This window comes from Heterocephalus glaber, unplaced genomic scaffold, assembly GCF_053883595.1.
Source record: "Heterocephalus glaber isolate CG9 unplaced genomic scaffold, H.glaber_assembly_v1.0 deba00001600, whole genome shotgun sequence".
Classification (NCBI taxonomy): Eukaryota; Metazoa; Chordata; class Mammalia; order Rodentia; family Bathyergidae; genus Heterocephalus; species Heterocephalus glaber.
The window spans coordinates 33,600,057-33,614,913 of record NW_028258372.1 but is presented as its reverse complement, the minus strand read 5'-3'; the positions used below and the strand labels follow the sequence as shown (position 1 = coordinate 33,614,913).

At 32.3% G+C, this 14,857-nt stretch overlaps 1 protein-coding gene across 1 annotated transcript in view; it reads right to left on the bottom strand.

Annotated features, from left to right (window-relative positions):
- Nucleotides 1-13,957, bottom strand: part of LOC101715308 (complement factor H) — a 76,555-nt gene extending 62,598 nt beyond the window's left edge. Inside the window, exon 1 of the mRNA XM_004860134.4 lies at nt 13,633-13,957. Within this exon, the coding sequence (XP_004860191.2) occupies nt 13,633-13,690 (58 nt within the window). The 5' untranslated portion in view covers nt 13,691-13,957. The remainder of the gene's footprint in view (nt 1-13,632) is intronic.
- Between the last annotated feature and the right edge of the window lie 900 nt (nt 13,958-14,857).

Sequence of the window (14,857 nt, the reverse complement as noted above, 5' to 3'; positions counted from 1 at the left end):
ATATATAACACAGCTAACAGAAATGGTACATTAAGATAGTAAAGAATGTGAATTAAAATAAAAGAAAGCAGGAAAATGGAATGCAAGAACAAAGAAGAAATGAGATGAAAAATAAATAAGACATTAGACTTAAATGCCTTAGTAACTACAATCAATGCAAATGGATTCATAACTCTGCTTCAAATACAAAGATTATATGAAAACCAAAAAGGGAAAACTCAAGTATATGATAATTAGTTTTAATAAAATTTGACACATAGCCTCAAATAGTGAAGTCTAAATGAAAATCTAAAATTTCATCCATTTCTAACTCAAGAAGCTGGAAAAAAATTGTATCTAGAGAAAATAAAAAGCAGCAAATAATGACGATGCGAGGACAAGTCAGCTTCCATGTTCTAGGTGACACTGTAACATTTAAACGGAGGCTGGAAGCCTGTAAGCTCACCTACTCTAGAAGAACTCAGTCTGATGACATATGCGGGTTACCCCAACATTGCACAAGCCGAGGCAGGAGGATCACAAGTACAAAGCCAGCAAGAGCAATTCAGGGAGAACTTACCTCAAAATACAATAAAAGACTGGAGACGCAGTTCAGCTATCCCTAAATTCCTAAACCTGTAGTTACTCTACAGGAATATGACCTGCATTTTCATCCATTCCAATTCCCCATGAAAAAAATTTTTCCATGCAGTGCTTTCCACATCAGATGCTGTGTTAGTGTCTGAAGTCTCCCTCAAGCTGTTGGTGTCCATGCTGGTAAGCTACTTACTCTATATTGGACTAAATAACCTTAACAGTGGATATGTCTATTGTATTTTGTAAACTTGATCGACAATTTCATATTGAAAACCACTGTAGCAGTTACAAACCACTGTATAAGATAGAATGAAGTTTAATTCTCTGTTTATAAGCACACAGATGCATACAAAATCTAGAGAGTGAAGAATTACATTTAAAATATTTGAAAAGAAAACATATAGCTACTTCTTTATCATGATTTTTAACTAACCCTATATTTGATACTATTTCATTGTGCTATGTATAATCATGTTTGCTTACTAGCCTTCTTGAGTTTTTCTTTTTTAAAAAATTTTCACTGATGCATAGAAACATAAGAATTGTACACAATGATGAGTTACCATGTTATGTTTGAAATATACATACATTGTGTACTAATGAAATCAGATTACCTATATTTATTTCTTCAATCATCTATCATTTCTTCATGTTAAAAACTTTTCTTAAAAATATTGACACCTAATTGCACATATTTATGAAGTTTTATCTGATATTTCCACATATACATTATGTAATGTTCAAATCAGTGTAAATATAGCTATCCTCTGAAATATTTTCCACTGCTTTGTAGTGAGAATATTCAAAATCTTTTCTTCTAGCTTCTTTGAAATATACAGTGCATTAACATTATTATAGTCTTGTCACTGGGCAACAGAGAAATATAACAATATTTTTAAACATTATGATTAAATACCAAAAAATAAGACTGACTTAGTAAAACAAATTGCAAAAAGATCACATACAAATTAAAATACGGTGATGCCTCGGCTCATGAACACTTTTGTTTGTTCACAAATAGAACCATTTAGCAAAATTTTGTTTTTTGTTTGACAACTCTGCATTGGGTGATGAATACGACTGTGGGCATCCTTCCTACATGAAAACAAATGTGGCCATTTCCCCCAGAATTGTGCAACAAAGGGCATTAACCAAGGTACCACTACTGTATTTTAAATTAAAATTCTACTTATAAAAGATAATCTATGCAAAATTTAAAAAAACTGAAAAATTACTTTCAACATTAAAGCATGACTTGTGCACTACCAAAAAATATGTAGAATGTAGTCATTAACTTAATGACAGCCATTAACGTGACCATAGCTTTATAGCCTGTTTAGGCTAATGCAACAAGTGAAGACCCTGAGTGGGGTGACACAGGTTTACAACCCAATTTTAAATTGTTTGGATGATCAGAGGAACTTGGCTTGAATTTGGCTTTAGAAGTCTTAGATTTAATTGCTCTTATTTGCCTAAAAGAGAAAAATTGTAATCTTATTTTGAGGAAGAGAATTATTCTGAAGCATCAAATTATTCCTACAAATACCATGGACACTATAAAAAAATACACCCAAAGATGCAGGCACCATAAGGAACAGACTATCCCTACCTATGATATTGGAATAGATATATAAAGAATATGTTCAACAATACTAATTATGATTTTGAAATGTAAGAAAAAAGATTACTGTCTGTGAATAAGAAACCTTAACATTGTAGCAGCAGCTTTTAAAAGGAAAAAATACAATTTCAAAAAATGAAAAGAATAACATTCTAACTATACTGAACAATTTACAGTAGATTATCAGAGTTTTAGAAAGAACTCATGAACTACAGAACAAATTCCAAACAATAATACAGAGTGGAGGATGGAGCTAGAAATGAATGGAAAATAAACAAGATAAACTATGCCTCTGAGGCTAGCTGAGCAGAACAATGTTGGGAGAGATTTTGAAAACTAATGGAGCACAATAATAAATTAAGTAACTTTGAAAAAATCCAATTAGCATAAAAATATTCGCCTAGATGTAGCATAAAGAAAGTGCAGAAAACCAAAGAAAATAGTAAAATATTAAAGTTGTCAGAAAAGACAGATTCATTTGTAAAGTGAACAGTAAAAACAGAGCAGATAGTTCTCAGCAGTGGAAACAAGGCAGAAAATATCAAGGGATCACTTCAATTTGCAGACTGCTATAATTACCTACCTAGCATTCTATATAAAAGCTTTTTTCAAGAATAAAGATTTGATTAATAAAGTTTGAAAGAATTTGCCACCATGGTTTTATGTTAAGAAAAAAAAGAGAAAACCAATCCTGGATATAGGGTCTAAAAGAAGAAAAGAACAAAGAAACTGGTAAGTGTATAAGTAAATCTAAATGAACACTGATTATAAAATAATAAAAATATAACCTTATGCACTTAAAATGCATACTTGTATACACACATGCATAAAATGTACGACAGTTGTGTGTAAATTGTGAAAACCATAAATTAAGTTAATGTCTTATAAGTTCCTCAAAGTGTCTGGAAGAATGAAAAGACATTAACTAGCTCTGATAGATTTCTTGATAGATCAATGTGGCTAGGCCTCAATCAAACACTAATCTAAATGTTACTGAAAAGTCACATTCCCAGATAGAAGTCAGTCACTTGAGTTTAAGCCAAGTGATTATCTTAAATTATCTGGATAGGCCAGATCAAATCACCTGGCCTATGCATTTCAAAATTGTTAATGCAGCACCTACAATTGTGTTAGGAAATTCAGAAGAAATCTGTTCTAAGATAGAAAGATAGGTAAATATATATCAGTCGACCACTGATCTGATTAGAAATCTCAGTTGAATTCTGACTGATAAATTAGAAATTGATATGTTAAAAAGGCAAGTGCTTTGGTCTCAATGTTTGTCTCCTCCCCAAATGTATATGTTTAAACCTAATCACCAAGGTGATGATATTAGGAGACGGGGTCTTTCGTGAGTGGTTAGGTCATAAAAGATGCTCTCTTATCCCTTCCACCATGCAAGGACACAGAAAGTGCCATCCATGAGCCAGAGAGTCAGCCAGTATTATTCACTGAACTGTCTGGTGTCTTCAGTTTGGACCTCCCAGCCTCCAGGACTGTTGCTTATAAGCTGACCAGTTAATGGTATTTTGTTTTAGCAGACCAAGTGGCCTAAGCATGTTTGAATTTCTAGATTAACTACCAAATTACAGAAGTAGAATTGAGATAAAAATTCCAGCCTACTTAAATAACAAAAATTAGCAACTCAAAAGATTGCAAGATCATGAACAAGAATCAAGTAGAGAAAAAGGTATTAAATTATATGCTAGATTTAAACTCAAACAGATCAGTAATTTTATCATATTGAAATGGATGCATGGTCCAGTTAAAAAGCAATGGTTTTCAAAGTAAAATTTAAAAGTAGTAAAAAAAAAAAATTAAAAGTAGTACTAATCACTATTTACAGATGATATCCAATAGAAGCAAAACAATGGAAAATTACTATCCATATAAATACTACCGAAATAAAGTAAAATTTATACTGCTATATTTTTACCAACAAAAATAGAGTTTAAGATGATGCAAAAAGGAAACCTCTTCTGGATATAGGATCTTGGATAAAATAAGAAACGAAGAATAAAGGAAATAGTATACATATGAGTAAAGCTATAAAAAGCAACTGACTATGAAATAATAAAAAGAAAATCTCACCACTGGTGGGGAGGAGAATCTGAACAACGCCTCAGAAAAGAGTTTAGCAAAGCATGGGAAGTTGAAGATGTGCACTGCTATCTTGGCCAGTTAGGGCTGCACCAATAAAAGCTTCACAGTGGCTCAAGCGCTCAATGTATTTGTCCCATTTCTAGAAGCTAGGAAGTATGAGACGATGGTGCCAGTATGGCTGGATTTTGGTAAGAGTTGTGCACTGTGTTTTAATGAATAACCCCCCTTGGCTTAGTTGGTTTTAAAATAATGGTTTAGATTTCTCTTCTGGGGTTTCTTTTTTGATAGGCAAGGGGAAAAATGTAATCAACAGAGCCAAAGTTCATCGTTCATCCATGTAAAAAAGGTTTAGAACATTTTATATAACAAAAACACTACATTCAAGTATATTTTATGAAAAAATATAATTGCAGGGATTTTCACATGTACTGATTTTTCTTTTTTTCTTTGCAGATGCTGGACATTTTTAGCACATTTATGTTATGACCTTGTGAAATACTGATTTTCATAATTTAAGTGAACAAAAATGTCTCCACTAGATGGTGCTAATAGCCTATCACAAAAATGACAGCCCTGACCCCTACCACCATCAAGTCTGATGTATTTGTTTTGGTTTTCAAATTTCATGCCCATGTTTTCACATGGAAAATTTCCATTTAATTACAGACCGAAATGTGTGTTTTTCACTTTCAAAATTCAGATCTATTTCATGGTGTTTTTGTTATTGGGAAAATGTTAAATTTCAAATATAGATCCAACGTTGTGACTAGAGGAATATTTTTGAAGACCTTAATATTTAGATAAATTTCCTTTCATTAAACTGATACAACAAAAAGTGATACAAATTTTTTATCAATTTATTTGATTGAAATTATTCTCAGTAAAATAATGTCTGTACCAAAAGAGTAATCCATCCATTCGCTCTCTGGCTTCTCAGAGACAAATACTTTTTCTCTGCTTATCATTGTATTTCTAGATAACATGTTTATACAGTTTTCAAATTTAGTTAATACTTTCAACATCCTGATATCATTGACATGAATATGTTTCTTAATACCTGCTCCTCATGATATTCAATGTGTGTATATATGTTTACTGTATCATATAAAGAATTCTCATATTGGTTACCTTTCTGACCTCAGATAATATTTAATGCTCTGGCACTTTTTTCAGCAATTTCAAATAGCATCTTTTGATTCTGTTTATATCACCCCTCCTCCATTATCCCCACCTTTCTGTTGCTGTCCCCCAAACCTTAGTGCAGATCATCCTTGTCACCTTGACCCTGAGCTCACCAACCTCACCTTTGGTCCTCAGCTCTTCTGTTCTGCTTGGCCATTTTCCATTAGCTACAAGTGATTTTTGCGATTTTTTGGATTTTGTTTTTACCAAGGAGTCCTAACTTCTTACCTTGACCTGGAAGCAAACCCTCTATCTGGTTCTTTCCATGCTATCTGATCTCACTCTGTCCTGTGTCCCTTCACTCACTGCCAAAACCAGACTGGTTTATTTATACTTTTGTTGAGTCTTTTGTTCCTAAGATTTTCTCTTTCTGGAACATTCTACTGCAGACTCTGATGCCTGGATTTGTTGTGTCTCTCAGGCCTCTATTCAAACGTTACTTACTCAAAATGATCCATTTATTATCCAAGTCCCCAAGACCAGCTGTCTCATCTCTACACCCTACTGTTCCCATCTCTATTTTCCTTAACTTCTGCTTTATTTCCTTCACAATACTGTACACAATTTATCACTATTACTATGCTAGGCTTTTATTCCCCTCTCTTCAAAATGTAAGCTTCCTAAAAATGAAGGCCATTTCTATTTTCCATAGTACAAATGAAGGTCATCGCTGCTTTTTATTAATACTTTAATATGCAGGTCTTCTCCTACAAATTCACCTTCTTGTCTATTTTTTTGTTCTAACCACTAATATATTATTATCAACTCATAGCAAAAATATGTAATTATTTACTATACTGAGTTATAACAATAATCAAGCATGTCTTATGACACACTGTTTACATGCCTGACTTGACAAACTACTAAGTGTTCAGGCTCAGTTAAATCAGTTTTATAATTAGACGGTAAAACTTATTTTGGTCCAAGTAGTCAAATTGTCACAACATTGAATTAAATTGATAGTTCTCAACAAAATAGGACAGTGTATCAAATAAGTACCATAAAATATTTTCAAAAGTACAAAAATATTTTTGAGGTATGCTTTATTTTAAAAGATGCTTTAAAAAATGGATATCTCCTGTTTCCAGTTACAAGTTAGTGAGAGGATTCAGCTTTCTGATATCCAAGAATTAATTTGGATTTAAACAATGAATATTTTATCTTATATGTTTACAGTCATTTAATTGCTAATTAATTTTGTTTGGCAAATACTACTTTGGTGAACTTTTTATTTGTTTAATTTTATTTTCTAATTTAAAATTATTTTGAGTCCAACAGTAAGGATAATGAATGAGTTTGGCTATTGGACAAGAAAAGGAATCTTTTTATGTTAACCTCAGGGAAATGCAGTAGTTGTATAAATTTGGTCACAGCTAAAGACAAATATATATGATATTTTAAAAATAATCATTTACCAATTATTTTCACTTTCGGATTTTAAAGAGGTATTATTGACATACAAAAAGAGCTAATTATTTTCATGTAAATATATTTCAAAGCAGTTATTTGAAGTGTTATTCAAATGAAATAAACCATGAATATTTATATATTTGAGAAAACTTCAGTCAAATTTGTAGGAGATTGCTTGAGCAAACTAAAGATGGTCTCTGTTCAATATTTAATTTTTCTAAAATTATTTTGGGAAAAAAAGTAGGAGGTATTTTCTTAATACCTGCTTCTTAACTTAGTAGCTAGTAGAGTATATTTTAAGCCAACATTAATTTAAGAAAAAAATAAAGCAGATGAACAAAATGGAAATAGCAAAAATAAATATTTTGCATGAAATTTCTTTCCTATCTTCTCACTCATATATATGAACATTATTTATATCTGTGCATATGATATCTTTCAATTCACTTTTAAAAATAAATATATTCATGTTGTTTTTAAGTAACATTAGAGTAAGTGCTTTGGAAAAGAAAAGCTCTGTAAAGAAGGTTTCAGTTGCAATAAAGAAATTTTTAAGAAAATAAGGTCTAGGAAAAAATGGTTATGTTGCACTTAATAATCATTTGCAAAAAAAAGAATATATTTTTAAAATTTAAAGAGATGATCGCACAATTTCTTTTAAGAATTCCTAAGTAAGAATTCTTAGTAAGGAAGATCATGACAATCACTCCAGGATCATAAAGCACAAATGAGAGAATCGGTAACAATCACAGGAAATTGCGTAGAACAGCAGGTGTGACATAATTAGGATTGAAACAAGTTACTATCAGGACACAGCTTTAAATTCCTCTGACATCAATTATTTTGAAATGTGCAGTGTTTGAATAGCTCTTTCCTAATGCCAATTACTGTTCCACTCACAATTTAGCTTCTTAAAATAAATTGTTAGCATGTATAGAATGAGTTTTATCAGGCTTGACTGGCTCCCCCCTAAAGCTGCTGAGCCACAGGGTGACACGAAAACGAGGCCCTAAAGTTCTGCAGCAGGAGTGATTTAGCATCTGAGTAATGATCAGCGGGATCTCAGAGAGAAATATTGTAAGAGAAAGGAAAGAAAAACAGCACATGCTGTACAGAATTTTAGCTTTAGTACTTAGGGAAATTAAATTGATGGTAGAATTAGAAATATGGAGATGACAAGGCCCCCCTTTTTACAGAACTGCTTTTAGTTCTCTGCACATAAACTTCATGTTTCCCTTGATTCTGGGTGTGTTGAGGGAGGGGGCCTGTTTGGGAGGCCTAGAAAGGTTTTATTAGGCAGAATTACAGTGCACACAAAAAGAAAATACAATGCCAGACCTGAAGAGAGATGCACTGTAGTATGGAGCTGGGAATTTGTATATAGTTTGGAGGTTGAAAATCTGTGGAATTTATGAATCTATGGAAAGCTTAGGCTTAATTTAGAGGTGAAATAGGCAGGCGCAATCTATTATATTTTTAAGAATGAATGCTCTGTTTTTCCCAAACACATTCTGTAAAATCTTTAAATTTGTTCCCCTATCTTAAGGTAGGTTTACTAATATATGGATTCACAGTATTTTTAAGACCTTTTGGGTTTGATGGACTTCAAAGAAAAAACAAACTTCCTGAGAAAAAAATATGGAGTACGGATATGGATAACCTTGGGCAACTGTGTCCTAAAATTGCAGTATTCTTTAAAGTACAATTTTATTTTATTTTTATTGCTATTTTTGGTTTTTTGAGGCAGGATCTAGCTACACAGTCCAAGCTGGTCTTGAACTCACTATGTGGTCTTGAACTTCCAATGATCCTTCTGCCTCAGCCTTCCAAATGTTGAGATTACAGGCCTACACCACCACTCTTAGCTACAGTACAGTTTTAAAATTACAATGTTCCTTGTGTCCTTTCTACCTCTCTTTATTTCTTCTATCCTACCTTAATATCCTTCTTTGGGAGGATGCATCCTCCCAAGGGAGGCATCCTCTTTGTTCTCCTCATTTGGCTAACTTGTATTCATCTTCCAAACTTATCCAAGATATCATCTCAATATTGACCTATTTCTCTTTATTCCACCTTTTACAAAGCAACTTCTTAACCCCATCCTAACTTATCCATTCATCCAATTTCAGTGTCCTGCTTTATTTGAATTATTCTATAGTACTGTATCATTTCTTTACCTCAGTAACAAGTTAATATGGTAAAATACAACACATTAATAAGCTAAAGTATGACATTCACTCCTTTTGTCTTTTTCACTATGTGGCCTTTTGAATAGTGCTCTTGAACACTTAGAAATCAATGAGTGGTCACTGAATGAATGGAAGAAAGAAAGGAAAGAAGAAAGGAAGGAAGAAAGGAAAGAAAGAAGAAAGAAGAAAGGAAAGAAGGAAGGAAGGAAGGAAGGGAGAGCTTTTCATTATACATGTAGATTACGGCCAAAATGGACAGGCATTAGTACACTGTGGTAAAAACACAAAAGAAAACAAGAGAACAACTGCTTGGTGCACTTGAAAGCTCTATTGCATGAACTTAGAAACCCTAATTTCTATAATTCCATTGTACAGCTGGTTCATGTGTCCCAAGTTTGAATTTATGTTATACCTTTTAAAGTAGGTCCAAAAAATACACTTTCAGCATCCTTCAAAGGAACATTACCATAATCACTTTTCTATCTATTACATTTCCAGTTAACAAGGTTTATGAGAAACTTGGCTTTCTAAGTTAAAATGTCAAAACAAATAAAAATGCTTTGGCAAATCTTTATGTTCTTTTCATTTTATTATCTCTCTCTTTTTTTTTTTCTGTTCTGTTATTTAACTTTCTCGGAGCCATTTTATACTGTTTCCTTATGGTTTTAAGCTAAAAGTTTTAAGCTTATTTTTTCCAGTTACCTCATGCCATTTTCATGCACTGTGCCCTGAAACTTATTAAAGTGAAGAAATGGGTGAGGTAAACACTGGGTAACTAAACATGGGATAGCTTGGTTGGCGGAATCTCAAAGGATGGCATGGGTGCCCAGGTGGAGGAGGCATTGCGGGAAAGAACGAAAAGTTGCAGAGACTGCACAATGATCAGAGGCGGAGCCAATAAAAACAGATCAATGTCGACTGGGAATCAGACCTTAACAACCAGATGCCAAAAATAAAGATTACTTGCTAACCTTATTTCAAACTTTCATGTGGGAATTTACCTTAGAATAATTCTAGTTTTTAGTACTTAAAATATTCTATATTTATAAGCAGGCTTCAGAGTAGCATATCCATTGCCTTGGTAAACTTAAAGTTACAGTAAGCAAGGCTTGCCTTAGCCCGACTCACTCTCAGAACATTCCTGCAGGCAATTTCTCTACCCCTTGTCTTTCACTGTAGCATTTCATCCACCAGGTCTACTCTATCCAGGAATAAATACCTCATCTTCCAGAATTAATTCGCGCTATCCTTACCCTCATCATCATTTCTACCCTCACCACTAAACTTGTTGCAGGGAAGGTCTGAGATTATAATAATTCACAGTATACTATGTAGAATAATGCTAAATTTAGGTAGCTTCAAATATTTATTGAGAGTATTTGTCATCCCATGCAAAGTATGGGTTGGTTGAATTTGTGGTAATATCAACATGAAAAGTATTTTAGGAGGAGAGAAGATATTGAAGGCAACTGGGATACTGCATAGCTCTAAATCTCACCATAGAGATAAATATTCACAGCACTAGCTCTGAAGAGAGGCAAGAGAGGAAGATTTTATTTATTGCACTGAAATTAAATATAAAATTTAGGATAATAACCATTATTGAAGAGTAATACTGTTAATGTGTTTTATAAAGAAAATTTTACTGATTTATACTTAGTTTCAAAATATAATACTTATTTTTTCTATTTTAGAGTTAGCACAAATTTGAAATCATCTTGTACTTGCATATAATATATAAAAAAATAAATTCTCCTTTCTCTGATTGGAATTCTCCTTTCTCTGACATGGAATCCCTCAATCTTTGATCTATAATGTTTTGGCAGGCCTCAAAGAACTCTTTTTGGCTGCATCTAAACATCTAGGATTAGAAAACAACTATTGCCCCCCAAAAGAAATAGCTAATATTGGACATATTTCAGTACATCTTTAATTTTTCACTTTAATTATCCTTGAATTTCCAGGCTGTAGCCTAATTTCACACAGTATTTAATTGTTAGGCCCCAAATCTGAAAGTTCTACTTGGTCATAAAAAACTGAAAATATAAAGTTTGAAATTTTGTCCTATAAACCTGACCCAGTTCTTGGCAGCCTGTTGTTACTCCCAGAGTCAAGATATTTTCCCAAGAGCAAGCAACTAATGTTCCTATACAATTAGGAACCTGAATGCAGACAATGCAATGCTTTCAAAAGCTGCTACATGGTCTCAATATGTTAAAATGGGAAAACAAAGAAAAAGCTGGGCTTATAAGTTTTCCTGTTGATTGTTGTTATTTTTTAGCAATAATATTATTTTTTGAAGACTGTTCGTTCCTAACAGTGCAGAAAAAAGTTTGGAAATGCTTAAATTTTGTGCATAGTTAAATAAAGCAAATAGTGATAGTGTTCAAAACCATTTTTTCTCAATTTCTCAATTTAGTACTCACTGTTTAATGTGAGAAGTAACAGAAGCAAATATTAGAGTATATGTCTATATTTTCAGGGAGCAAGGCTATTCTGATGAGTAAATTTCTGTTAGGCATCATAGACTGATGGAATTGTTGGCATTTTAAACTAGTTTTGTTTCAGAGGCTATCTGAAAATAAGGAATAAAAAAGGAAATCTCATGAATTTTTTCTCTACTGATTTGTGTATTAAATTTGTTTTTATGAACATTATGAAACTAAGAAAAATTTTAAATGCTAAAATTGCATTTAATCTGTTAGGGGAAAGAGCCAGTTATATAGTCATTTCCCTGTAATATGTATAGCACTATTGCTCAATTCACCAACAGAAAGTGATATCACTTTTAAACCCATACTAATAAAAAATAAAATGCAAGTGAAACAAGCCAGCTGGAATCAATTATATAAACAAGCAGTTCAAATCACTATTATTTAATTATCACATATACTGCATAGGATTTTATTTAATATTTCAGATTCCACTTTGTAATTACTCAACAGTTTGGTTTCAATTGGCATCAATTCTTGATTTTGAAAATTTAGCTATAAAAAATGTTCCTTACATGATAAATATCTGCATGAAAGTTCAACAATTGGTGTATAAATAGTAAAACGGTAAGAGAATTCCTTTAAAGTAAGAAAAGATTAAACTTTTATTTAAGGAAAAAGAAAAAATGTTTTCTCTGATTGGTAATATTAAGATTGTTTTTGAACTCTTTTCCAATACGGTATTTCATTTTTAATAGTAGTTACATTTATGTGTGCAATTAATTTGTTATCAACCTGGTTTTAAAAGTGGCTGGATATTGGGTTTATATGGTAAAAATCAAGCCATAAAATATTAGAAAATATAACTGAAAAAAAAATCTTTCAAAATATTTAACAAATATAAATAATTTTTTAATTACAAAAGGATATAACCAAAAGACACATTTGTCTTTATTTTCTAGATTAGAAGACCATCTATGATGGGGATTTTCTGATATTTGGTAATATTCTTTAGGGCCTATCCAAACAAAATGTGTTGGCTTTTGCAGAAGGTGGCAATAATCCCAGCTATTTGGAAGGCTGAGGCAGGAGGACCACAAGTCTGAGGCCAGCCTGGGCAACTCAGCAACACACAGTCTCAGATATGAAAAAGGGCAGGGATGTATTTCAACTCTTCCTTGCTTCAATCCCCAGTACCAAAATGAATTAATGAGTCAATGAGCGACTGAACAAATAATAAAAATTGGTTTATTAAAAACTTTTGGGAACTTACAAATGACATACTACTCAGTAGGAATAAAAGTTTTGATCAATTACATGACTAATTGCCTATCATGAGCTAAGATAACCAACTCCTTCTGGTGATAACTTTTAAGTTATTGAGAAATATTGATAGAATTAAAGTTAATTATAAATTCAGAATGTGTTTTACTGGTACCAAAGAAAACCTCTAACACTCACATTTACTGATCCAAAAGACTAACCTGAGAGACTATACCTTGTATATATCCACAAGAAAAAAAGAAACAAATAGAAAAAGTTAGATGCTACAAATACTGTATATTCAATTGTGTTTCAAATTTGTATAATCTTTCTATTTTAACATACAAGTAATTCTTGTGTATAATACTTATAAGACCATGTTAATAAAGTTATAAGTCACAAATTATCTTAGGAAGAGTTAAAGTTATAGCTGATATAAATTCAATCATATGATTTAAAAGCTTTTATTTACTATATATATATTCACATAGTTCTTAATACTTTCACATACAACATTTTGGGGAAACTACTAAGCAAAAAAGTTTGTATTTTATGATGAGGACAAGGAAAATGATTTTAGTTTTCAGAAACATTATTTTAGTTTTTAGAAACATTATTAAAACATTTTCTAAATGTTACATTAAGTAAAATTATGATGAGTAATCAGATATTCCACTCAAATAGGCCAATTATATTTTTAAGCTTACAAATGTGAAAAATTGCTCAAATACTAAGCTACTTAGGCTATTAATTAAATCACATTTTTAGACAAAAATCACTGTGAAAAACATCATCAGCAAATATTTCTTAATATTGTTATGGGGGAAAAGGAGTTTTTCTCATTTACTCTTCTTACCTTCTGCCACACAAACAGTCCATATTGTAAACCAAATAATCGTTGCTGGTAGCCTCATGTTTTAGATCTTTTAGGCATAAATGTATTTTCAAAAGAGCTCTCACTGTCCAGTTCTTCCCTGCTAAAACTTATGATTACTGCAGGAAAATATTTGCTTCTAAAGGAAGTTGAAACACAACTTGGGAAATAAGGGATTACCAGATGCTCCTCCCATTAGAAACTTTTGCAAAATAAACAGAAAGAACAAACCAGGATCCCCAGAAGTGCCAGATTTGATCCGGATTCCTACTGCACTCCCACTGAATGTTAATACTGTGCCCTGCTCTTTGATTTGTTCTTGTAAACCCTGGCATGTTCCCCTTTGGAACAAGCTCAAATTTTGTGGAATGTGGGGAGGAGCAGCTGGTGATAGACTTTGGATTTCATAAACCCTCCAATTACTCAAACTATTCAGTCCTATTTTGTGTCAACCACAGAACAGAAAATAAGGAAAGTTCTTTAAAAATCATTTACAGAACTTGAGCTTGAGCAATGTTTCCACAACCAACACCCAGACGACATGAACAAATTTTGCCAAGAACGTACCCATTGCTGACTGATTAGGGACCTTGATTTTCTGGAAAGTCATGAAATTAGCCTTCTAAAAATTGTTTATGTATGTGTGTAAAGCAACTGGCTCAAAAATGAAATGCTGATTTCTTAAACTTTGTATTGAGGTACAATATGCATAGAAAGAAAATAAACAAGTGATTTGCTGAATACTCAAGTTAAGACAATTATGCAACCAACATCCGGGTCAAATCCCTGAAGATCTCTGTCTCCAAGAAAACTTTAGTAGTAGTGTCTTTTAGTCTGGTCCCCCCTTCCTCCCTCACCCACGCAGGGTGACTGCTATCCCCATGTCTAAGAACTTGGGCTTTGGAGTACTTTGTGTAAGTGGAAAACAAATTATTTATTCTTCTGTTTATAGTCTTTCAGTAAAAATTATGTTTAGGATAATCATTTTGTTGGATGTAGTTAAAGATTGCTAATTCTTAAATTTATGTAATATTCCATGTTTGAATATACCACATTTTAATTTATATGTGTGCTGTTTACAGATATTTGGTTAATTACAGTTTAGAGCTAATACAAATAGTGTTTCTGTGAACATTGAATTATGTGAGTTTTGGTATATATGTGTACACGTTTCTGGTGACTAAGATACCTAGGAGTGAAATATTAG